Below are 27,798 nucleotides of genomic sequence, written 5' to 3'. Positions count from 1 at the left end.
TGCTTTGCATTACTTGTTTGTTTGTAGACAGCTACTAGCTTAGTGTTCTGAAATGTTGTGTATAAACTAGGGATAGCCAATTCCGGAATTATTACTTTTCGGACTCCCGAAAGTAAAACCGGACAAATTCCGGAATTCGGAAAATTCCGATTTTGGAATCATTCCGGAATTCGGAAAAATCCGGAATTTAGAAATTTCTGATTTCGTTTACATTCCGGAATTCGGAAAAATCCGATTTTTTCGAAATCCGGAGTTTTTCTCAATTCCGGAATTTTCTAAATTCCGAATTGTTTCCGAGTTTCGAAATTATTCTGAATTCCGGAGTTTAACTGAATTTCATAATTTTCCGAAATCCGGAAAGTGAAAGTTCCGCTTCCGAAAAATGAATTTATTTTGGTTAATATGAATCGTGGTGGAAATAAGTCTTTGACCAGGTAATGGCGACTTCTTTGAAGGAAATGGGGTGTCATATTTGTAGTTTCGTGTGGAGAAAAAACAAACTTGTGAACCAGCGGTTTAAGAACAACTCAAGTTATTAATGTAAACTTTTCCGACTTCATAAAAGAAATATGAAAGGCATTTTGAATCGAAGAAATATAACATACAAGTTAGCAAGCGGAGACGAAGAAACCTAACGTAACCATACTAAAAACGAATCTTTTACCGCGTAGCGATCGCGGTTCAGTGGTCAAGGTGCTTGTGCGAATGCACATTGTAATTTTTTTTATACTTTAGGATTTTTGATGGCGATTGATCAGCGATAACATATGTTTTATTATATTCAGATATTTGAATACTCGGATGTTTCAATATTTGAACTATCAAATCTTCAGGAATAATAATAATAATAATAATAATAATAATAATAATAATAATAATAATAATAATAATAAACTAATAATAATTACTATTATCTCTTAGAAGATTAAAAGCTAGGAGCTAATTATCGCTCAGGTCATACCATTACAAGCAGAAACGTGACATTTGGAAAGAATATTTCGGTTTGGTTTAATGTTGCTCACGAGAAGAGGAGTTTCTCATCTCGTTTCTAAAACAAATAAAATAACATGAGAATTAACATTTTACATTCGATACGGGTCAAGGCTAACTCAAAATTTTCGTCTCTCTTTGGAGATGAGAATCGAGACGAGGCGAAAAGTATGGTAAACATTTCCCGTCTTGCCTCGATTCTCGAAATAGTGTATGTCCATTCTTTAAATAACAATTGCTCTGTAGACTGAATCTCATAGCCTATTTCGTTACATTATATTTCAGAGCTCATTGAAATATGCTCTGTGTAGGTATTTTGTAGCAAAGCTTTTATATTTACCTCTGCATATCCTAAAAATTAGTTTATTATATGCCTTACTGTTGCGTGATATTCAGTTATATTTATTACAGTTATTTTCCTTAAAACATACAGTAGAATACTTTCTACATGAAACTTCAATGCAACGTTGTAGTTTAAAATGTTGGTAGTTGCAGAGGTGTGTCTTGAATCAGTAGCGTAGCCAGGATGTGTGTTTGGGGGGGGGGGCAAGTGCTGTTATAGGCACATATAGAAAAATTACAAACAAAAAATATATAAACATAAAAATATATAAAAAATTACAAACATCAAAGTACCAAAGTACATTGTCGGACCTCTTTGGGGGGGCCCGGCACCTCCGGGCCCCCCTTCCCTACGCCACTGTCTTGAAGGTACGGAACCCTTTCTCCGAAATCTCTACTTTTAAGTAAGTTTTGCCAAATTTCAACGGCAAGCTTAAAACTTTTATTATTATTATTATTATTATTATTATTATTATTATTATTATTATTATTATATCAACACCGTGTATAATCTTTAAAAGATATACGGTTTGTATCTGAATAGTAAAAGCTAATTGACTGTCGATCTCGGTCGTCGAGAAGTCTTCAGGAGGGAAGGACATCGGTCACGTTCTGGGTTTGAGTTCCGAAGGGGCAAGTTTTCGGGCTCGAACCAAAAATTATTAAAAGTTATAGGCTTCAGCCAAACATGTTCAAAACAGCTGGGACCGGGTTTAGGCTTATCAACGGGCTCGAGCGGCTCGGCTTACAGCTCATTCACTATCGAACCGAACCAAGAAGTGAGCCGAGCCAACAGCTCAACCAACCGAGCCGATTTGAGCCATCGGCTTAGTTGAGCTGAATCGAAACGTGCCGATGGACTAATTTCAACTTAGCTGGCTTGAACAAGTTCACATGAGCCGAGTAGGGGACCCATCCCAACCGAGAAAGCTCGAGCCATCGGCTCAATTGAGCTGAGTCGATGGCTCGTTCCAACTGAGCCGGCTCGGGTCATCGGCTCATCCCAACCGAGCCGACTCGAGCTGTTCGCTCAGTTGATACGAGCCGAGCCGGTTGATATCGCTACCCGAGTTGGTCTTCTGCTTGGGCTCAAAAATTCGACAGTGAAGGTCTCAGCCTTGATTTTAAGAACAACAGTATATACTTATATTGGTGATTACGACATTTGAGGCTGTCTCGTAATAATAAAAAAACCTTGTCTTCTCGTTATCTAGACGAGACGAGATACACAAAAATTGCCCCACGAGATGCACTAAAATTACGAGACGAGACGCACCCCTGTCGTGAGCAACACTAAAAAGTATTCCACACTAGTGCTTACATTTCTCATGGCTTTCGCTTTCCAGTCTAATCAGGCCATTATTTAAAAAAGAGTTAAAACGAGCTGAATGAGCGAGCAAACCATTATCAAACTCGACTCAACTCGTAACCCGCCCTGGAAAACAGCTTGATCTTGATCGCTACGCGGTAAACGATTCGTCTTTAGTCTGGTTACGTTAGGTTTCTTTGTCTCCGCTTGCAAACTTGTATGTTGTATTTCTTCGATTCAAAATGTCTTTCGTATTTCTTTTATGATGTCGGAAAAGTTTACATTAATAACTTGAGTTTTCTTAAACCATTGGTTGACAAGTTGGTTTTTTCTCCACACGAAACTACAAATATGACAGATTGAATTCTCATACTCTCTATTTCTTTCAAAGCAGTGGCCATTACCTGGTCAAAGACTTATTTCCACCACGATTCATATTAACCAAAATAAATTCATTTTTTGGAAGCGGAACTTTCAGTTTCCGGATTTCGAAAAATTATGGAATTCAGTTAAACTCCGTAATTCAGAAGAATTCCGAAACTCGGGAAGAATCCGGAATCTAGAAAATTCCGGAATTGAGAAAAACTCTGGATTTCGAAAAAATCCGGATTGTTCCAAATTCCGGAATGTTAACGAAATCAGAAATTTCTAAATTCGAGATTTTTCCGAATTCCGGAATTATTCCAAAATTGGAATTTCCCGAATTCAGGAATTATTCCAAAATTGGAATTTCCCGAATTCCGGAATTTGTCCGATTTTACTTTCGGGAGTCCGAAAAGTAATAAATCCGAAATTGGCTATGTCTAGTTTATACACAACCTTTCAGAACACTAAGCTAGTAGCTGTCTACAAACAAACAAGTAATGCAAAGCATTTTGTATCCTGCAATACGTCATGTATTAAAATCCGACAGCAGTTTCAGTATCTATCCAGAAATTGCATGTATCAAGTTACTGGAAGCTGAGGTATGAAGAATTGTATTGTGTCTTAATTTTTTCTGTCTTATACAACCCTGCAAACCACTGAATATCTAAACGGCTTTCGTTAAATCCAAGTTGTAGTACTCACAGTTACATCCATTTGTGCCTGTATGATCGTGTTACTAAAGCTTACTATATGACAGCGTTAGTAAGTGTTTCTCTGCTCTCCCGTAAAGTTGTGATACGATCTACTACAGAATAAAGAACCAATTATCAATTTAACCAAGTTGTTGTATTACTACACATCTGCTTCCGCCTCTGTCAACTCTGGTCGATCTCGTTGACGCGACATATTTGCTTTTTTATACCCCTTTCTTCGTTTACTGAACTAAACAGTAACTATTCTGAAATATACTACTGCGCATGCCTCGTAGATAAATATTTCTGATGGCAATAGTTTCCGTTTTGTCCAAGGAATGTTCTTTTTCTTATTCCCAGCATGACCCTTTTATTACATTATATGAAGAGCATGTAGGTCTAAATACCTCATGTATTACATAGAATGTAGGTTTAACTCTTCCAGCAAAGAAGAAACATGTGATCATAGTATACATCCCACAGAAATGATAGCTGGCAATACAGTGGTCGTTATCCCTAACGTCACAAAGTGAGCAGTGCCCTCCCCGCTGGTCTAGTGACTAGCAAGTGCGCCTTTGGTGTATGGTGTCCCGTGTTCGATTCCCGGCGGGAGAGCATCTATGATTTTTAACTGTCCTCGATGTTTCTGTGTTCGTGTCCCTGTCGTTATAAGTTATTAGAAAAAGCAAGTTAAACGAGTGAAGCAAGTAAAATTAGCAATAAGTAAGTTACTAAAACACGTTCGGTGAGTCAGTTAAAAAAAAGCGGACAATGAACTGGATGTTCGCGCCGTCCATGCGAGTTCTAATCAATCTCGGCTTGATTTTTTATCCATTTGAGAGAAAGTATTGTTTCTTTTCGCCAAGGTTGTCACTCTTTTCGTATTTTTCGCTGTCGTTCACAATTAAAGTAACTGGCTATTCTTATTCTTTCTACGAATGATGGATCTTCTCTTTGGCTTCATGTCAAACATGCACACGTAATGAAAAGACGCTGTCGATAATAATAATAATAATAATAATAATAATAATAATAATAATAATAATAATAATATAATAATAATAATAATAATAATAATAATAATAGTAATAATAATATGAAATATTACTAGCTAACTCGTGTGTGTATTTCGACAATATAATTTTATATTATTATGTGGAAATAAGTACGGCTGGCTGGCGCCCTCCCCCCCTCATTTTTTCGATGCGCCTTATGGGTCCACGGTGTCCAACGTTGGTCCCATCTCACTATCACCTCCTGTTCTCTCGATATAAGTTATCGACATTTTGCCTAAAGAGGGCTCTGCCGTGGCTCCATGACTACCCATGACAATGACTCTTCCTTCATTTTGCATTGAAATAGCTTATTTTTCTGATTACTATGAGTGCATACTGTCCAACGTCGCTCCCATCACTCTACAATTTCCCGTTCTCTCGATATAAATTGCTAATATTTTGTTTGTAAGGGAGATATGGCGTTAGAATTATTACGTTTGAAGAAGAATTGAGGAAGATATTGCTTTGCCACAAACAACACCTATTATTATTATTATTATTATTATTATTATTATTATTATTATTATTATTATTATTATTATTATTTTACTTACCACTAATGTTGTCTACCTTTATTTGCAATGCAATGTGTTACTAAAAAGCAAATCAAATAACATTCCTCGCCATTTACGCCCCGAACTCGAAATACGTGATTTACAGTTCTCTGTGTTAGGCGAAAGCACATTTATTATATTATTCTTTCAAATAACACGTTTCACAAGTTACTTCACTTTTAATGTGTAATTTCATATCATCACTAACAATCATCTTGTTCCGATACGAAAATAACCCCCTCCTGCAAAAAAAAAAAAAAAAAAAAAAAAAAAAAAAAAAAAAAAAAAAGCCTGACCGCAGCGAAAGGGCGTGAACCTTCTTTATGCGATTAATCGGGTCCAATATTTCAATAAGTCTCTGCACACAAATATTTCAGTAAAAGAGGAAAAGTTATTCAAACTTTCTAAATACCTATTTATGGTCGAAATTTGGTTCCCTTGGAAATTTTGGAGAGTTTGAAGGGCCGCCATTTTGAACATTTTCATCTGATTATTCTGGTTAACGAACTCCTCAAGATATTTCAACAATTAATGTTTGTGCCAAGTTTCGTCTCAATCCGCTGAAAATTAGGGTGGTTATGGCATTCAGAAATAGCGTTATATATATATACAGATAGATAGATAAATAGAGACACAGAAGGAGAGAGAAAGTGTTTTGCTCTCTTCTCGCTCCTGTGGTGCGTCAGAGCTAAACCGGGCCCCTTTGCAAAACGTATTGACCAGCCTAACCTAAACACAAACCTCCTACTTGCTAACGTAGAAACGTGGTCGGGAGGTGCAAGGCATGTAGAAATTGTATTTTTAATTACCATGAGTATGGTCTACTTCCATGTTTTTCTTTTTACTTTTTGCAGCTACATCGGAATGTTTAATTTTTATTCTTTACTATTTGCAAATGGCGTTTACATTCAAAATATGAGGAATTTTGGTGGCATTTGTTCGGATATTCTTCTCTTTTGAAATGAAGAAAAGAATAAAAGCAATACGCAAAGACAAAAAGTATTATCAGTACTAAACATTACCAATAATAATTGCTACGAAAGACTAAATACGACCTCTTTTACCATCTCTCATGAGCTGCATGTATTATTAACAAAAATTTTTAAAAAAGTCCTCACCGAAGATTCGAACTGGCGACCTTTGCATTTGTAAGCCAGCACCTTAACCACTACACCAAGATCATGGCATGGTGATCGTTTAGTTGTCGGTGTATTTATTGTATTTGTGTTTTATGTTCCCACTTCAACAATTTTTACTCTTTTTTTCTAAGTTGAACTGCTGTTTCTGGCTTTCTCTTTTGGTGTCGTCCTTTATTTACACTATGCACTGTTCGTATTCACAGCTTGTGTCCCTCTACAATGTCTTATTCAGATTAAACTTTTCTTTTTGCCCCTCAGTAAACATTTGATTGATTTAATTCTCATACTCTCCACGGATGGAGAGCAGGAATGCCAGACTCGAAAAATAGGTGTACATTTACTTTCCTGACAGATAATACATCAATATTGAAACCGGAAGTTGTATTGGATTTTATCACTTCCGGTTTAACTAGAAAGTTAAAGGATGGAGATGAAATACACTTAGCCGATTGCACGAAACTGAATCTCGCTATATATTATCGTTTTTGCTTTATAGCGATCAACTCGATTTCAGACTTTTGATCCTTTATATCCTAGTTAAAATTGATGGTGATCCTTTACATAGTTGAGATTTTTTTGTCTCCTGGACACGGATACACGAACAGACACGATAAATACATAAAGAAGTTTTGGTAAACAGAACTTCTTAGAAACTCTACTTGAATTCTCTATTTTCCCCAAAAATTATTGGCTAAAATAAAGTGCATAAAGTAGGAATGTTATTTTGGAGGCTTCTGTGTAACTGAGAATAATGTATGTAACACCATTATTTCCCGTTCAAATGTACAATTTTGACCAAGCAGCCCATCTTATTGTATTTCTACTCACACAACTAAGAAGAATGGAAATATAATATTGTAGACAATGATTTCGATGAAACAGAGTACACAACTGCAACTAAATTAAGTTTACTCACCTCTATGGTATTTGTAGTAGTCAACTTTCCTCCTACAATAAACTAGAGGGGAAGGGGGTGAAGGTTCAGTGCTAAAGCGCTCACCTTTGATGTATGGAGTCTCTGGTTCGATCCCACCCATGCCAAGTGGCATTTATGGTGGACAGATATTGTGTGCGTGGGTTTTCTCGGGGATCCATCATTACCTCTCACTTTCGCCATTCTACTATTATCATCTATCTCATCATCACTCTCTCCCTTAGCCTCGGTGTATAATCATGGAATGTTAAAAAAAAAAAAAAATCTGCCGACGAAGGAAAGCCGTGCTGCTTCTCGAAATATTTAGAAGGTACTAAATATTTGGCTGCTACAAGGAACATGAAAGTCAGTAAAATTATCTAATATAAATAAAATAAAGATTTTGTTTGTGTGTTTGTCTGTCTGTCTGTGTGCGGCCTGGGGACCAGACGAGTGGACCGAGAGTTACCGAATTTTGGTCAGGGGTACCTTGACCCAGGCCCCAGATCAAGACGAAGCCCTTTTTTCAAATTTCGAACCAGGGGGGTCTCAGGGGGGACGTTTACCGGAACCGGCTTGGGAACCAGACAAATTAACCGAGAGTTACCAAATTTTAGTCACGAATACCTTGGTTCAGGCTCCAGACCAGAGTTAAACGTTTTTGTCAAAATTCGAACCAGGGGGGTCTTAGGGAGACATTTACCGGGACATGTAAAAGTAGTAGAAAATGACCGATATTAGTGTCTAATTCACAGTTTTCACGGTCGCTGAAATCAATGGTGAAACTTCGATCTCATTACCTTCCAAATATACCGAGACACATAAAAGTGATCCAAAATGACCGATATTAGTGTCAAATCCATAGTTTTCGCGGTCGCTGAAATCAATAGTGACACTTCCATTAGCGATGACTTGCAAATTTAGTTATAATTGCATGCGGGCCGGAAGCCAGCGGGGGAGGGGGGAGGTACCGAGACGTAAAAAATAGCCCAAAATGACCGATATTAGTATCAAATCCATAGTTTTCGCGGTCGCTGAGATCAATGGTGATACTCCCACAGGCGTTGACTTCCAAATACAACCCCCACGAGAAGCATTGATATATTCAACTAGTATTTAAATAATGTTCTCTCCGCTCTATAAGTAGCTATTTTAGAAACACTGTTGAGAAAACAAATACCTGGTGTTTTCATCAGTCTTTGTATTTCTTGTTTCTTTTCTTCTCTTTCCTTCAGCCACTGAAGATGGGCTTCATGTTCTTTTTCCTTTTGTTTCTTTTCTCTGTGAAAAGAAAAAGTTAATTAGGGTTATATATTATATATATGATACATATAACAGGAGCTAAACTAACGCATAATCACTTGGAATGATTTTGGTGTCGTCTTATGACAAGCCAATAAGCAGCAGAAAATGTATTGAATGTGTCGCGTTATTCATAAGAGGAAGACTGGAATATCACGAAAAGTTTCATAATAGTGGTTTTGTAAAGGTTTATGTTTTTAAATGGGGAAAAAAAAAATAAATAAATAAAAAATAAAAAATTAAAGAGTGCAGCTTTTGTTTCTGATAATATAGAGTTACCTGTATTTTATTTACTTATTTACTCATTTAATCGAGTTTATCTTTATTATTAGAAGAAACGTTTTGTTTTGATACTTCTATATCTCAACGATGGAGTTACGTGATAAACTTGCTGTTGATCTTTTAAGCAAGAGCCGCTGAGAAAGATCGGAGCTCCTATTGAAAATTTTGGCAATTGCCTGGTCTGGCCACTAGGCTATAAATACTGTTATAAAGTTCCAGAGGTTGCAACACCGTCCATTGTAGCCCTCCCCGCTGTGGTACACGCGATCCTGGGTTCCATTCCGTGTGAGAGAGCCCAAAAATTCTTGGTCCGAAATGTTTTTATCGTTTTATTTCAGCGGTATAATTACGATAAGAGGTGATAACTGACTACTCAAGTTCCTTATGAATTCGTACCAGACATTTTATAACAAAAGTTTCAATATATGACACAACATGAGGTTGATAGCGAAGAAAATGTTTCTTATGAGTAACACTTACACTGAAACATAATTATCTCCTTCACTTGCACCAAAATCAGGAACTACACTCGAAAGAGGTGGAAGCTGAATTCAATTTGGATCAATTCGATTCGAATTAAATTTAATGGTCGGTGAAGTCGAATTCAACAGACGAAGGAAATTTTCTTTCCCTCTTTAAGCGCTGAACGTAAAGGATGGAATTCAGTATATGGGAAAGGGAGGAGGTGATACACATAATACTATTATCACATCTATTGGAAATAATTTAGATAATTAGACGTGAAATACTTTCTACCCCGAAGCATTGGTGGACGAGGGAAATTTGACTATTATTACGTTTCTTCTAAAGCTTTGTAACGTGCTTGAAATTTCGTTACTGACAGCTCTTTGATGATTAGAATACGAATTATTTACTTTCTAGCCCAAAGGGGAGAGCAAGAGAGGAATTAAATAATTACTACGGTTTCTTCTGAACTACAAGGAATAAAGGCACGACATTTGGCATATGGAGACTTCTGGCTTCATAAAATATGAATCTGTCATTCACTCCATGAATTCAATATGAAAGACGAAGAGCGGGGGAAGCAGAAGTGGGTGAAAAATACTGGTATTTATCACGCGGGAGCATTTACTATTGTTTGTTGAAGTTCCTATTAAATAACAAACAAATAATATTGAAGTGTAAATGAACTAAATTATAAATGCTTTTAGGACTATTATAGCACCATTCAGTCATTTTCTGAATCTGATACAGAACGTATTTAGAATAGACGGATTTAAGGATATTATATTCCCAATTTGCAGTAATTTGCAATGTGCTCTCCACTGTATCTAAGTATTATCGGTAGCAAAGACTCTCCTGGCTAACTGGTTAGCATTTGCACAAACACGGTTTGATTCCTGCTGGAACTTTATGTGTTTTAGATCCAAGATTAAGCTGTAGGTCTACGCTTCATGCACCTAATGTTAAAAAAAAAGTACGTTAAACTCCAAGAGAACAAACATCAGCGAAGTCAAATCAATAGAAGCTGAAAGAGAAACAAGTGTATTTCTATTCGTTCAGAATTTTCTTTAACATTATACACATATGCACATATACATAGGGAAAAAAAATCATCCTGTCATAAATATTAACTACGAGGCGCATTTCAAAAGAAAGGGCCGATATTTTATTACAACCGACTGGCAATAGTGATCGGATCACGCTTGCGCAGTAACATCACTTGGTCCATTGGCTATCAAACAACCATAGTTTCGCCAGTCATCTATTTGTTTTCGTGTTTGCTGGAGCGTGTTAAAATGACTGCGCGCATACACAATCCCGCCAGGTGCGAGGTCCGCTCTGTGATTAGATTTCTTCATGCCAAAGGACAAAGTGCTGCTGAAATTCATAGAGAATTGTGTGCAGTGTACGGCGACAGTGTAATGAGTGAAGGGAAGGTACGGCAACGGTGTCGTGCATTCAAAGAAGGCTGTACAAATATCCACAACAAAGAGAAGAGTGGAAGACCAAGCATTCCCACTGACGACTTGATGCAGCGAGTGAATGAAAAGTCGTTTCACCATTACCAAGTGACTATCACCTCTTTCTGTACCTAAAAAGGTAGCTTTCATCTCAACGATTAGAAGAACCTGATGAACTGAAGTGCCTAGTGTTGAAGTGCCTGAGCTCCGAGGCGGCGAACTTCTATGCAGAGAGTATAAAAAAAAACTTGTGCCACGGTACAGAAATTGCTTGGAAAATAATGGTGATTATGTTGAAAAATAAAGTGGATATGTACTTGTTTTTACCCAATAAAACAATGTTGCTAAACTTACTTACCTGTTTCCAATTAAATATCGGCCCTTTCTTTTGAAATGCGCCTCGTATATAGACCATATACCGAATGGTTTTTAATATTTGTGCGTTTGAGATAGGTTGTGTGAACGAAAAGGAGACCGAGAGGGACCTAAGTATTATCAAAAGTGTTATGCTGGGATCTTTATTCAACACCGGAATGTAAAATACGTCATGGGGAAAATATATCAAGTTCCAAGAAACCCAAGTAATGACTTACTTCTTCCTAATTCAATATTTTCAGTTTTCAGTTACAATATTGAGATTTTATGCTACAAGGACTCTTATATTTTTCACATTAATTAAGACAATATAATCTAAACTGAATTTTCAAATTACAATTGTGAAATCCAATCTCAGCGGAGATCCATCGTGATTATATGGTAGCGTGAGACTCGGATTCAAATTCCGGCAGGAACTCATGTGATGTGGCTCTTACATTAAGCTGTAGGTCCACGTCTCAAACAGCCTTGCTGCTGAAAGAAAATCTATACCCCAAATTAACCAACAAACCAACCCTATCCTAGCATAATTATTTAAAAAAAAAAGTAATGGGTGAAATTGGTTGGATTGGAAATTAGCATCCGTTTCACCAAAGAGACTATAAGAGACGTGAACCTACCCTTTAACGTGGAATGCAAACTACATGAGCTTAAGCCTGGAATGAAACCAAGTCTCTCGAAAGCGTGTGTTAACTACAGGGGGACGGGAAATTAACTCCTGTAACAAAAGCCGCCACTGAATCTGAATTGGAAGAAAATCATCAGGACGTCTTTTATTACAAAGCAGAAAAAAATATATAACTTATATTGTAAAACATCGAAAGAAAGAGAGAAAAATTGTTGTAACATTCTTTTAAATTTTTTTGAAAAAAGTAAAGATCTTGGCGATTAAAAAGAAGAGAAAAGAAAAGGTGGTAAATTGTAATAGTATTTCCAGACGGCAACACTGATTTCTTCCTTCCTCCGGGCGAAGCGGATTCCCGTCCGGTGAGTTACGCTCGGAATTGAGAGGTGTGAAGATGTCTGATTGAGGCTAGTGTGAACAAGAGGAAACGTGGAATTGCTACACGACCACGAGTTTGTTCGATCGGTATTAGTAACTTCGTGTGATTTTTGCATGGTTCGTTTAAAGGAGACAAAGTTTAACAATTATTAATAACGATTATATCTGGAAGTAACAAAAGAGTGAACCGAAACACTCTCGTAAATGTTGAAAAGTGGGGCAGGAAAGTGGAGCCGTGAAAAACAAGGGATTAGTATTTAATTCCCAGTGCAATTCGATCCTGGTATTGAAATAGAAAGAATTGAAAGTGAATGATTTGTTGTTTAACTTTATAAATTACCAGATCGTTGTTTTGCAGTTATATTTGATGAAAAATCAAATACTCCACTTTGTTTCGTCTACTTGGATACGTTATTAGATTCTTTCTGAGAGGATAGTTTCTTACGTCTTTCCTTTCGTTATTTGTGTTGTATTGAGTGGGTCGAGTACGCCAAATTGAAGGTCGATTTCCATCCAGAGGAGAAGGACGGCGAGATACAGTTGGTAAAGAAAGGTATTAGACCACTATTGAGAGGTAAGAACTATTTCAATTTTTGTACTTCCTTGTGACCCTTGTTAAATGTTAGGGATATGTTTTCCTTAGTTCTTGTTGGTTGTCTCGTAGTATTCTTCCTTTGATCAGGATTTTTCCGTTGTTCGATAAATGCGAAAGTTGTCTGGACCGTTATCGAATTCAATTACCGTTTTTTTTTTTTTTTTTTGACTAAAAATCTCAGCTCGATCCTTATTAATGACATTTTCAGCAGTCGAAGAAGGAGAAACATTACGTTGTTGCCTGGAAATACTACGTTTTGTATTAGAAAGAGAGTAATTGATAAAATTAATATTAATAAATTGACGGGATCAATCCCAGTGCCATTTGATATAAGTGTGTGGCGTGACCACTCAGATAATTTGTCTCTTAACTATACAGTCTTAATTTGGTTTACAATTTTTCAAAAAAAGAAAGAAATTAAGGAAATATAATTGCCTAAAACATAAGGTTAGGTGGAGGTTTCCCCCCCCCCCATAATTTGTGAAACGGTAACGATTGACAATTGTTTGTATCAGATTGTCACTAGATAGCTTTGATAATTGTTAAGAATTGGTATATATAAGTAAATAAAATAAAAGAGATTAAATTTCTTCTTGGAATTATTGTTGATTAACGTCGCATTCAAATACGTCATTTCATATTCAATTATTCGTTGGAATTATTGTTGGTTCACGTCGCATTCAAATACGACATTTCACTTATTTATTTTTCGTTCTAATAGTATACTTATTGTTATCCACTTTTTGGAATTGAATAAAATCAATAAAACAAGGATTTTTGTGTGATTATTTCCAGATTTTGTGTGTGTATGTTTGTGTTATATTATTGCAGCCGAAATTTGTACGCTATTTTTTACTGAAGGTTGGAGGAGAAAGAAACACTGATTGAACCAATAAAAGGTAAGGGTTGTTGGGGGGATTGAGCTGAGATCTCGCATACAAGAAGCTTCAGATGTCCCGCACCCAAAGCGCCCGATTGATGAAGGCTGGTTTACATTTTTTTTTTTTTTTTTTTTTTTTTTTTTTTTTTTTTTTTTTTTTTCTGACCGGATTCTTTACGGGCGCGTTATACTCCCTAATGAATATTGTTTATAACTTTTTTAATACTTGACCAATTTTCATGAAACAAAAGGCATTTTGTTCCTTAGAATGATAAAAATTTATGCACTGCTAAAATTTTACATAAGCACAACCAGTATTCGTAAACGGCTGGGGATGTTTGCGACAGAGTTCTGCAGCTACTCTAGCGATACGTTTGCAAGAATTTGGCGGATTCGCTTCTCCAATTCATCAAGAATTTCTGGTTTTGTCCGATAAGCTTCCTCTTTCGCCCACCCTCAGAGAAAGTCACAGGGCGTTAGATCAGAACTACTCGTTGCCATTCAAAGGGGCCACAACGTTTTAACCAGCGTCCCACAAAATGGGACGAGCCACACACTGACAGAACGTGTGAAATGTGGCGGGTCCCCATCTTGCAAAAAGATTAAGTCATTGTAACTCTCCCACGTGGATACAATACATATACATAATGTTCAAGCATAGCAGGGCACCATTCTGTATTTATTGTGTCCCGAATGACGTATGGTCCCATAATTTTCGTGAATATCACGCCGCACTACCCTGTGACCTTTAGATGATGTTAGCTTATTTTCAACAACTATCCTCGAATTCTCTTCTACCCAATAACATTTATACCGGTTAACAAACCCACCTACATGAAAACACGGTTTCATCTGACCAACGGAAATTACCGAAAAGATCTGACAAATCTTCATACCAAGCAAGCATCATCTCCCTATACTCCGACCCAAGACTACAGTCTTCCAGTGATAACTTCCAGTAGAAATGTAGTTTCCATGGACGCAAATTCAACTCTTCCTTCATATCAGTTGAAATTGTGTGTCGGGTTAAACCACTTTCGCGAGATTTCTGTCTTCGAGGATTCTGAGGATTTCGAATGAACATTTCCTGAACAACATGCATATTTTCTTTAGCCCTAGATGCTGAGGGGTGACTGCGTCTTCTAGCAGGTGCTACAGAACTTGTGTCCATTAGCTTCGAATGACAATTCCTTATGGTCCTTGCATCCACCTAGAATCGAGGTCCTTTCTCACTTTGCTGCTATCTCTGTATTTGTACCGCGGACTACACTACTTCGTACCGGGATGCCAGCTGAGCCCGCTCAAGCAAGATTAGATATTGCCCCACGATCCGCCAGTGATATCTCCAATGACATAAATAAAATGCATACTAATAAAGTCTACCATTCTAAGGAACAAAAACTATAAACAATTTTTTTTGAATAGGGAGCTAATTCCCACCTATGAGGGAACTCCTAATGAAATATTGTGACATAAAACCAGATGTGTGTGTCTATCTATATATATATATATACAGAGGGTTGATTAATTCGTGTGTCAATTTCATTTGTTCACTGTGCAAAAGTGGTATGAGGTAAAGCCGTGCAATTTGGTGTAACTTTAGATGAAGGACATAAGTTTTGTTTCGCCATAGATTCATGTCACTCGTACTAAAGATTGAAGAGATATAGGGTCAAAGGTCAAATTTCGAGTTTTTCCTTATGGGACTGCAATGGTAAATTCTGAAAGAGCCTGAAAAAACGTAAATCGAAGAGATAACAAAGAAAAAGCTGTATGGTATGATTCTATGTGGCAAGCCGACCAAACATGCGTCAATCAAGTGTCAAGGTCAGAGGTCACGGTCAGATCAAGGTCACAGGTCATCTTGAGAACCCATTTGAATACACTGGAAACAACGCAATGTCCGTACCTCATCATGTCAAATGGATTCTCAAGGTGACCTGTCACCTAGATCTGACAGTGACCCCTAACCATGACACTTGACTGACGCATATTTGGTCGGCTTGCGACATAGAATCATACCATACAGCTTTTTCTTTGTTATCACTTCGATTTATGTTTTATCAGGCTCTTTCAGAATTTACCATAGCAATCCCATATGGAAAAAAATCGAAATTTGACCTTTGACCCTATATATCTTCAATCTTGAGTACAAGTGACATGCTTCTATGGCGAAAGAAAACTTATGTCCTTCGTCTAAAGTTACACCAAATTTCACGGCTTTACCTCATACCACTTTTGCACAGTGAACAAATGAAACTGACACACGAATTAATCAACCCTCTGTTTATCTATCTATATATATGATTTGCTTATTTCAGCGTTTCCAAAATGAAATTTTTAATTTTATATTTTGTAAACTAATTAATGGAGTGATTAACAGAAAATAAATAGAAACACACAGAGAAAACACTAATGCATATTGTTTAATTACAACATGGCGTGACCCTCTCCACTAAAAACAATCACATTAAAGATGAAAGAACTTCGAAACTGTAAAGTACATTTTCCGATATACAATCAGGGTAAGTACTTGAATATAATATTCTTACCTTGAATATAATAACTGGATACTCAAGGTAAGAATACTACATTCAATGTAAACTATATAGCAACCAAAAATAAATAAGTACTGTAATACTTATTATTTTTATTATTTCAAAGATGGTGTTAATTTCTCGCCTTAAATAAAATGAAACAAGTCAACTTACTCTTCAATCTGACGGTAGATATCTTGCAACTTATCATCCAACTGACCGGCCTTGACGAGGGCAATATCCTCTTTGCACTTATAATACATTTTTCTTTCCTGTTGTATTAACTTCTTTAACTCTTCAATTCGCTCTACAATCAATGAAGGAAAAAAAAGTTACAGCATGAAAACTGTTTGGAAAAGAGAAGTCCCTTATATTAGCATTTATATACTTTATTCAAACAATTGTCTTTACACAAAGAAATCTACTCGTTTATTTACTTACCAATTTACATTTCATGTTTATGACTGTGGTGTAAAAAAGAAATAAATACACGAGCACGTTATAAAATGACAAAGTAAGCGAACACAGCAAAGTTCAATTCCCACTCCAGCTATCACTATACAAATTATGTCTTGTACCTACCTCACAAATTCTCATATTCAAAGCTTTCTGAGCTTCTAATTTTTCAGAACCATTCTGGTTCAATCTTCAGAAAAAATGAACAGAAAAGTGTTCATCACGGAGGATATCATGTCTCTGGAGTACAATTGGTATAAAGCCCTCCCCACTGGTGTACTGGTTTAGCGCGTGCCTTATTGCACGGATCCTAGCTTCGGTTACGGATGAGAAAGCCCTAAGAAAATTTGAACGCATTACGGTGGTACGGATTAGACCTTATACTATAGGTCTATGTCACATACAGCCTCAGTGAAGGTGAGACGAGCTCATTTTATTCTATATTATTCGTTCCCTTCAAGATTTTTTTCCATGTATAATGTAACTCTGTATTTTGTACCATTAAATATTCATTATCGTGTATTTCTTTTCTTAAGTCATCACTTTTATTCTTTATTTTTTTCTTGTATCAGGGTTTTAAATTGTGCGATTCTCTGTTTTTCAAACCGCTGTTCTTGTTCAGTTCTTTCGCTGTTAAACTGGAATCTTACTAGTAGCTACAAACACCTTCTCCTCCTCCTCCTCCTCCTCCTCCTCCTCCTACTACTACTACTACTACTACTACTACTATTACTACTACTTCTTCTTCTTCTTCTTCTCCTCAGACATTTAAATCTCAATTATTCCTCTGTTAAACTTAAATGACAATGACCTATAACGAATCATGTTTGAGGATATATAGTAATTTTTGTGTTATTTCGAATTTTCAGTGATATTCGAGAACGATTTGATTAGGTTATTTGAAGCTAGCCACATAACCAATTATCATTCTTTCATTAACATTAAAGTGCTACACATTCTATTACCGTCTCTTCATACACTTGCTTTATTCCATTACCATCTCCCTTAGCCTCGGTGCATAATCGCGGGCATTAAACTATTAAAAAAAAAAAAAAGTCAAGATACTCTGCTATAACTAAGGGAAACCTTACTCAGGTTGATCGAGACCAGGAATCAAATACAAGATTATGAAGTAAGTCGATCCAGTAACATAGCACTTATCTAGATAACACAGCTCTATAGATGTGTTTCTAGATACCTAAGGATACATCTTATGTGTATTTTAAATTCTTACCTAGCGTCAATTTTCGAACTATACACTCTCCAGCAGTTTCAACATGGACCTCTCCCTTCTCTCCTCGCTTTCTCTTTGGTGTATCCACTTTCTCTAAGAGACTAGCATACTGAAGGGCACAATTTTTCTGTGAAAACCAATCAGGAGGCCTGTTGGGATCACCAAACGCCCTTAAAGATCTACTTACTGATACCCTAAAAAATTCAAAAATAACAATTATAACATTACATTCACAAGAGAAGTTTGGGTCCATACCCATATCATCATTACTTCTTGCATGTCATCATCATCAGCAGCAGCTTTTTATATTTTTAGTTTTATAAATTTACATTTTCACTCAAAGATTATTATTTCTTAACATCTTACCTTAAAATCCAGTGTATTTACTGTTAAAATCATTTTGAAAATTCAGATTCGTGGGGATACATGAACAGATTAACTTTGTTCACATTTTAAAAAGGAAAAATTATCTTGAAACTCTTTGAATGGTGCTCTGGAACGGATTCAGGTCAGATTCCAACACTATATACATAATAAGATAAACAATTATATTTGGTGTAATATATTGCAAAATCTTAACGAATGCTCGCAGAGGAATGGGTTTAGAAGTAAATGCAGAAAAAAAAACTAAGTACATGGAAGTTCGCCGGGATCGTAATACTGCATATTATGGATGCGTCAAAGTATCAAATAATGCTTTCGATAAGGTGCATACTTTCAAATACCTAGGATCAATATTAACAAACCCAAATCATATCCACAAGGAAATTAAATGATAACTGAAAGCTGGGATTTCACGTTATTATTCAGTTAAAAATCTTTTGTTGTCGTGAATTCTGCCGAAGAATTTGAAGATTAAAATATATAAGACGGTAATCATGTATGTTGTTCTGTATGGTTGCAAAACATGGTCGCTGATTCTGAGGGAAGAACTCAGACTGAAAGTATTTGAGAATAAAATCCTGAGAGGAATATGTGGACCCAAGAGCAACGGGAATGGGGAAACTTCATAACGAGGAAATACGTAATTTATACCGTTTACCACACATTGTTAGGGTCATCATGCCTTTGAGGCTCAGGTGGGAAGGTCACGTAACCAAAATGGAAGAAAGTAAAAACGTTTTCAAAGTTTTGACTGGAAATCCAAACGGAAAACATCCATTAGGAAGACCTAGGCGCAGATGAGAGGAAAATATTAAGAGGGATCTGCAGAAATAGGAATACAAAGCAGAAACTGTATCCAGTTAGCTAAGGACAGAAGTAAATGAAGAGCTTTCGTGAACGCGGCAATGAACCTCCGGGTTATATAGGCTATAGACTTAGTCATATTACAAAATCATCACTCACTTGTATCATCATATTACAAGTAAAATTTAAACAAACACAAAATGTCAAATGTTTGATCGTCAATTTTTTCTATAATCAAATATTCACACAATCAGTTTTATAAACATGTAAAAGATTATCGTAAATATTTAATGCTCACAACCGGCCCCCAAAGTTCTATTGTTATAAGTGGGAGTACAAAAGAAAATTAATGTATCTCCTCGAAGTAACTTTATTCTAATCGTTTATTCGCCAATAGATACCATTACACTCGACGAAATATTGGTAGAAAATATGCCATAAAATATATTGTTGTTTGAAATTTTATCGAAATTTATATTTTATAAAGTACTTGCAAAGGGGTTTTAAAAAAAATAAAATATACCAGTTTTGGTCTCCACTTCTAAGGACAGACGACGCAAGACAAAGTTGTTCCTTCACCGACCAGGTATCAATTGGAACCCTCTTCAGTTTCAATCCTGCAACAAAAATACGTGGAATTCCGCATAAATATTAACAATAGTTTTGTTAATCATAATAAAATAAATAAAACAGTGAACTAACTATAAATACCGGGCCAATCATAAACAGTTATTAAGTCGATGGAATACTCTGTACAAACTGTTATTTAAAAAAAATAAAATAAATAAAAAAAAAATAAGAAATATAAAGATAAGAATCCGGTAATGTAGTAATAAAAATTGTGCTGAAAACATTTCCCCAGAAAGAAAAGAAATATTCAGTTAAAAGAACAAACACGGAGGCAAAAAGTAAGTCACTGCTTTAATATCGCACTCATTTTAGTGGCAAAATATCTAATTTGGTTTTATCTGTTGAGCCAGAAACTGATGAAAAGTGTGATGAATTTGTGCAATCCACAGTACGTTGCACTCATTCTTTGTCAAAATGAATCACTCATTTTATAGATAAATCTTGGCTTCCTACCAAAAACATCACAGCTGATGAAAGATCTGTAAAAGCAAATTGCTTGCGTTGCAAATTTTGAAACGTCTGATTACTGCCAAAATAACGTGATTCACACAAATATTATTCAAATAATTTTTTTTTTTTTTTTAATAATGCCGGTAACTTTGGAATTTCATTTTGTGATTTCCATTATGTAGTTATCCCTACATCTTATTCTGCTACTATGTATTCGTGATCTCCCTTTCCCGCTAAAATGTCGTTTAGTTACGACACCTTCGAGTGCGAATCAATATTCGGTTTATTTACTTCGATTCTAACCCTTATATGCACACATAACAGTTTACATCAATGGTATGAACTTTTAATTTGTATTATTGTTTGTTACTTTTGCAAGAAGTAAGTTCAAAATTTGGAATCTTTTCATACGTCTAACTAAATCTGACTTTCTTTGGTTTTATCATAATAATCAACACTTTATTGTTGAAAATGAAGCACAGAAGATCGCATGCAAAAATTAAATAAAAACCTGTTAAAGAAAATATTATTTTCTTTATATTGCTGAAACAGGGAAACTATTGTGTGTTTCAAATGACAAGCGGCATGGCCTTGAGTTGGCTTCACGCGGCGTTCAATTGGCTTGGAGTGGTGTTGACAATTTGCGACAAGCAGTTCTGCACGCTGACTTCTCGCGCTACTGCGAATCTTGACAATACCAGAGGCGCTTATTAGAAATATTGTATTAGCACATCAACTGCTCACTTCACGAAGTAGAGAAAAGAATTACGAACACATAAGTGAAAACTACATCTTTTTATGTCAACTAGTTTGTTATGATACACGCTTTTAAAGGTTTCCATATAAAACAATTAGTAAAACGAGCGGTGAGTCCCGCGTCTAATTTCCAGTGGATTTTTCTTCAATTTGAAAATAGAACTCAACTTTTATTACAGGATAATCAGGGGTGTAACCAGCAGGTTGTTCTAGGGGAACGTTACTTTCAGGGGGAGTAAAGCTTTTCACACATTTACAAGAGAACAAATTATCTCTTTCAGAATATGAAAGCATTTTAACTCACCATACATACTATACACATACTATATTTTCACGATGCTACCTTATCAAAAGACGGATCTTGACAGTAGTGAAGTTGAAAACCGGATTGTAGGAAATGAATCAATAAGCTATCCATAAGAAAACAAATGCTGTTTATAGCAGTCTGTTTATCTGACTTTGTGTTTATGTGGGTTAAAATAGTACAGGAAAAAAAACTCGAAAAAATATCACCTCAGATATTATTATGCAATAATATAGTAGTGAGTTCACACGGTGTGCGCGTGTTAGAGAAATGAGAATATAAAGTATATGATTAATTTTAGTGGTTTTACTTAGGTACAGAAACAGTATTGATGATGTTTGACTTTTTTTTTTAATTTTCATATTTTATTATAAACGTCCCTCATTTACATTAACTATTAAATAAGTTTATTAAACATATACCAGACGAACCTAATTTTGGAGTTGGAAAGACAGGGCCCCTTTTCTCGCGTGACTACACGTCTTTGCAATCTGATTTATATATATATATGCGCCTAACATCGTAAGAACAATGTATGTGAAGTTCGTAACATTGTTTCGAAATTTACTTCAAGATAGATTCTTCCTTATTCGACAGAAGGAACGCAGTATGTTTTCCTTTTTCTTTCACGTTTCACTACCTTATTATATGCGACTTTTATTCCCTCCTTTCTCCTCTACAAGGGATTCAAAAGCACCAGGCGTCTGAATGGTGTCATAAATTATCGTAACCCAAAACAAACTCAAGTATATCGAGTTGCTTGGGAATCTGACGGATTGCTTTTGTGACACCTACACCAAGCCCAAAACTGTTACTTGTTATGAAAACTGATAAGGAAACAAAGGGCTAGTTGTGTAGGAACGTAACTTCTCTTCTAGTATAAACAGAATTCATCAGTGTCTCGGTTGCTTTCTTTCGTGTAGTTCGTTTGTTCTCCAAAATTATAGTTGACAATGTTTTTAAGCAAATCGAGTACAAGTGCGGAGTTTTCTTTTTCTTTTTTTTTTTAAAAAAAAAAGAATGCTACGATGTCAGGCTTGAAGAATTATTTTTTGTGTTTACATTTTTTTTTTTAGTCCATGATAATAAATTTACAAGACTCAAATTCAGACAATGACGAAACATTAACTGACATAGACGATAGTGAAAGTAGTGTTGAAGACGAGTGTTTAGCATATCCACTGGAAAAGTTAATAGGTAAGTAATTTAGTTGCTATATATATTTCTACGATGCACAGTCAAAATTCTTGAGTTTGCTCGAATAGTATATTTACATTGTGAATAATGTTGCCAATGTATGTCATAATCTCAACTGGAGGAAGAGCGAGAAGGGAAAGGGGAGTCCGCAATCCGGCAACACCACGCGGAATATCGCACACCATTGGCTACTGCCCGTGATGCTTTACATCTGAAACACACAGTAACAACTTATATCCTTTATAGATTAGTGCCAATATTATTTTGTCGTATGATAGAATCACGTTGAAAAGTGATTCATAGTACGATAAAATTTACAGCTTGAAAATGTGACTTTTAGATGTACTTTTCACAGGTTGTATTCCTGATATTTACGAATGTGTTACAGGCCAGAATTGGTGGGTGATCAGTTGGTGGAATGAAAATTATTTGGTAAATATTTACACTCTGTTATGAAAAGGTGTAGAGGGGGAATACTATTGAACATCATTATTATTTTATGAAGTTTAGCTGTTTATTAAGGTATTATTCTAGCTAGTGAGGGATATGTACGTAATGAGTTCATGAAGGAAGGGAATTCGTATTTTGTTGTATTAATAAATATTGTTAGTTAAAGTATTCATTTTCTTTTTGGACTTGTAGAATAAAACATTTGAATTAGTGCATTGTAATTTTTTCCTCATCAAGAGCTTAGTATCTTTTAGGTTGATACTTTCATCAGGAACGTGGATCGTCCACTCTTGCAAAGCTTGTCTGTATGAAGTCTGCGCAAAAAAATATTGAAAAAGCTATAACTATTAAGTTTCGTTTTATTAGAAACACAGAGAATTTACAACTTAAAACGGTCGATCCAGATTATTTCATCGTTCTCAATTACCAAATCTATCTTATTTCTTTTTAAAAAGTAGAAAAATTCCTGAAAATGTTGTAGTGGTAGATTAAAATACCTGAATATTTGAAAAAAAAATGAAATGAAATCTTCGAGTTTTACGTCCCACGATTATGCCGGTTAGGCTAAAGGAGACGATGATGATGAGAAATGAATGAAATGGTGGAATGAAGAAAGTGGGAGGAAACGGGAGAACCCCGAGGAAACCCACGCACACGGTGTTTGTCCACCACAAACTTCACATGGTGGGGTCTGGGATCGAACCCGGGACCCCAAGCACCAGAGGTGAACGCTCTACCACTGAGCCAAGGGGCCCTCTGAATATTTGAATGGCGATTTGAATACCTGAATACAATTAACCATGAACATTTTCGTATTTAATTATATTTTTCCATTGTTTATCTAATATACCACTGTCTTGGTTTAATTCTAGTTTCATGGTTTTAATAAGATATTATTTATACATATATCTTTCAATTTGCGAAGAAGTCTTCTAAAGTAATTCCATCTTGTTTATACAGTGTTTGATTTCCATCAGTTGTTTTGATAAACCTGACACTTTCCTTAGAGTATTTTATGTTAAAAATTCCTCAGTTATTTGATGAGAACGACTGCTCTGACTTTTCCAGGTTTTCCGGGTCACGATTTGCAAATTTTCAAGTCTATATATAAACTAAAAAACCGTCTATATTTTCCTTCACCATGGAGTTTCTCATCTACGATGCATGTACACAAACACATAAATATATATATGCATCGTAGATGAGAAACTCCCTGATAGAGGAAAATATAAACGGTTTTTATATACGGTATATCTATATAGTATTCCCTACCAAATAGCCGGGTAAGGCAAAAATAGAAATTCAGCAGACCTACAATTCTCAAGTATTCTGAAAAAAGAAAAAGAAAGCACAATTTTGGAATTATAACAGGGTTCATATTGATATTCATTTTGAGACATGTACTTTGCTAAGGCTTTGTTCGCAACAACGATGTTCACGAACTTCTAAAACTGTCGCTAAGGCATAATACGTGCAGAAGCTCAATAACTATGCGTTCCAAACACCACATTAAAGAAACAGTTCTATCGGTGTTCACTTAAATATATATATAAATCACTGGCTTCAATTGCAAGAGTCACTATCTTTTATTATATAGCGTGTCCGCTATCAAGATTAACATTTAAAAAACTTTTATAACTCAACACGTAATAAATGAATATCAATCTGTTAAAAAAAAAAAAGAAAGAGAAAAGACAAAGCAATGCAACAAATTTTTACACTAATCAGTAGATCGCCATGTGTGCACAACATGTTGCCCTGCAAGCGTCCAAACGAAATTCTATTTTACGCCATGTTTTCAAGCTTCTGTGACAGGGTTGGCAGAAACCAAGGTTTTTATTGAAAAAAACAAAAAACTCGGCTTTTTGGTTTAAACCCGGTTTTTTTTGTTTAAAGTTTTTTTTTTTGTTTAAATAATTTACTCTATGTATTTATATTAGATATGGACAGAAATTAGTTTGTTTCGCCTTGGTGTTATTATGCAACAACTAGGTTATACTGGAAGGGGTCACATAAGCTTAAAGCGGAATCCAAACCGCTTCTCGACTTACATCCAAGAGAAATTGTCCATTTGGACACGAAACCGGGACTAATTGGTCACAAATGCGATTGCCGACTCACTCACGAAAGACTCCTGATAAAAATACGTTGAACTGATCTTTACATAGGCGTACTTGTTAATATAAATGTCAAGAGTCATTTCAAAAGGACAAAAAGATAAACAGTTACACAAGTAGAATTATATATAAATCGGGAAACTCCCGCCTTAGCCATTGGGAAAATCCTGTTATTACTTTAAATGTATTTGTATGTAAAATTTTAAATCACTACGCTAAAACTGAGGTATTAAATTACAAATTTGGTATGTAGATATCATTCAATAAAATTCAAACAAAGTAAAATCCAAGTTGATGTTGGAAGCTACGTACGCAGTTGATAAATTTTGCCAATTTCTATCAATAAGAGGCAAGCTTGGCTTCTTTATAAAACAACAGGCATTCATTCAAGTAGAAATATATAATTTGGTTTCATATCGTATGTTTAGGCTTAACATCCTTATGAAATACCAAGGCTATCACAGAGAAGACTTTCGCTTAAAGCAGCGTTTCCAAACCTTTTTCAACTTGCGGCACACTACAGGTATAACCTGAATTCTCGCGGCACACTCATATATAAAGGTAACTAAGAAAGTTCTGTCACATTTCACCCACCACCTTCGAACATCGACATCTGACTTAAGAGGTACCTGGAACATAAAAAAAAAGTTCCCCATCACGATCGACGGCCTTCTGCCAACGTTCTGGAAGGCCATGGATTCCATCGCGGTAGAACTTGGTGGGCCGTAAAGCGAAGAAGATATCAAGTGTATTTTGCACTTCTACTAGGAATTTGAACTAGTGCCCTCTAAGCTGAATATTCAAGGAATGGAACAGGTGATAATCGAGCGAAGCAATGTCCGGGGAAAATGGCGGATGCAATAATGTTTCCCATCCAAGGCGCAGAATAGTGTCCCGGGTAATCCCAGCTACTTGGGGCTTAGCGTTGTCCTGTAACAGGACGACCTCTCTGCAATTCAGAACTGCTGGCTCCACAGTTTTGAGCTTTTCTTGAACATGGCTCAACTGCTGACAGTACACAGTTGCATTGATGTTCTAACCAGCTGGTAGCAGTTCCCGATGCACGATGCCGCGACCAGTCTACCAAACACGCAGCAGGATCTTCTTCTGGTGCAGTACTGGTTTCGGCTGTTCTGGAACCAGTTCATGGGATGTTAACCATGATGACGGCGCCGTGGAGCTTCATGCAGACCCGCTTCTCATCTCATGCCAACACCCTGTCCAGAAATGGTTCCTTCCTACGCTGGCTTAAAGGGACACCTTGAATCGCTACTTGGTTTACACTTGAAACACGGGTTGTGGTTCGACCCCTTGTTTAAAAGGTGAAAAGTAGATAAAAATAATGCGGATGGTTTGATATGTGGAAACGTCACCATTAAGTTCACACGATTTAAAGCATTTTTCGTTTGTTTTTTTAACCAGTTGGTTTTTTGAAAAAAAAAAAAAAAAAAAAAACAGCTGGTTTAAAACAGCCAACCCTGTTCTGTGATGTGATAGTTTCACAAACACCAACAATCCTCCAACGCAAATCAATTAAATCCAGTACTGGAGTTGAATAAACACTATCCTTTATGCATCCCAAAAGAAAAATCAGGGGATATTAGAGGTCATGGTATGACTACGCCACGTCCGATCCAATGATCACTGAAGACCTCATTTAAGCGATTGTATAATGTTGAGGTGATAAGACTTGGTGTTGTCAGTATGAAAACTTTTTTTATTTTTTATTTTTTTTTTATATTTAAATAAACTTATTACTTAATGAATTATAAGAGTTATTTTCTTATAGAAGGTAGTGTTGATGCCGGATACCATTGTAAGAAGTGCCTGCTGTAGCAAAATAAAGGTGAAAAATAATTTGTTCTGAGAAGGAAAAAAATCAGTACCTAAAATCCTCTTACTTTTCCAAGATTTTTCAGCTTTTCAGGAAATTCCCTCATTTTTCCAGACGTTCTAGGTCGTTAGACAATCTGGTTATTTAATTCTTGTGGCTACAATTCTTTCTGTCATGCTTATGTAAATACATTTACTTAGAGTGTTCCCAGAAGACCTTAATTATCTGTTTATCCCTTAAGTAAATATCAAACTTGATGGGAGATTTCAGCGCTATTTTAGAGGTATTAATCTATATATACTTTTCAAAGTTGTATACGATTTAGGAACACTAAATCGGCATGTATTCAAGATTATCTTGAAATAAATGGCAAATACAGGAATAAAAGTCTACAGAAGTAAATAGGAAGAAGAAAAGATAATATGAAAAACAATAAACAACGGAAAATTGGATAGGCTTATTTATGGCTTACAGTATCGTACGGAATGTGTGAAAAAAAAAATAGTTTCAGAGTTTCACTAAAATCCCAACGGAATATGTAAGTTGCAAGTGAGTTTCGTTTACAGCATGAAACTACTGCAGACTCCCGAACTACGCGAATCCAATACTCATAAGTACAAATACTCATAACTACTGGTTACAACAGAGTAATAAGATCAACCTGTTTGTCGGACGCTGAATTCCTATCAAAAATCCATTACTCTCTACAGGGTTGGCTGGTTTAAACCAGCTGGGTAAAAAAAAAAAAAAAAAAAAAAAAGTTTAAATCCAAAAACAAAAAATGTTCGTAAAATCTTGATGAACACACATTTGTGGGTTATCACGTTTCACTCCCATATATTATTCGTATTATATTCAGTCCTAAATTCCCCATTCAGTACTCAAAGAGATTATGCTACAAAAGGAACTTTTGTTGTTTTTAT

At 35.8% G+C, this 27,798-nt stretch overlaps 1 protein-coding gene across 3 annotated transcripts in view; it reads right to left on the bottom strand.

The window, feature by feature from the left end:
* The window catches only part of Brd8 (Bromodomain containing 8), a 108,167-nt gene that overhangs the window by 73,303 nt on the left and 7,066 nt on the right, over window positions 1–27,798 (bottom strand). For all 3 annotated transcript variants that reach the window (XM_081734319.1, XM_081734320.1, XM_081734321.1), the window contains exons 2-5: window positions 19,661–19,754; window positions 17,950–18,143; window positions 16,434–16,566; window positions 8,541–8,641 (exon numbers count right to left, since the gene is read on the bottom strand). In XM_081734319.1, the coding sequence (XP_081590445.1) occupies window positions 8,541–8,641; window positions 16,434–16,566; window positions 17,950–18,143; window positions 19,661–19,754 (522 nt within the window). The remainder of the gene's footprint in view (window positions 1–8,540; window positions 8,642–16,433; window positions 16,567–17,949; window positions 18,144–19,660; window positions 19,755–27,798) is intronic.

The sequence above is a fragment of the Thermobia domestica genome, chromosome 12 (genome assembly GCF_964235325.1).
Source record: "Thermobia domestica chromosome 12, izTheDome1.hap1.1, whole genome shotgun sequence".
NCBI lineage: Eukaryota > Metazoa > Arthropoda > Insecta > Zygentoma > Lepismatidae > Thermobia > Thermobia domestica.
Note: the sequence above shows the minus strand (reverse complement) of the source record. Positions and strands in the feature narration are given on the sequence as shown.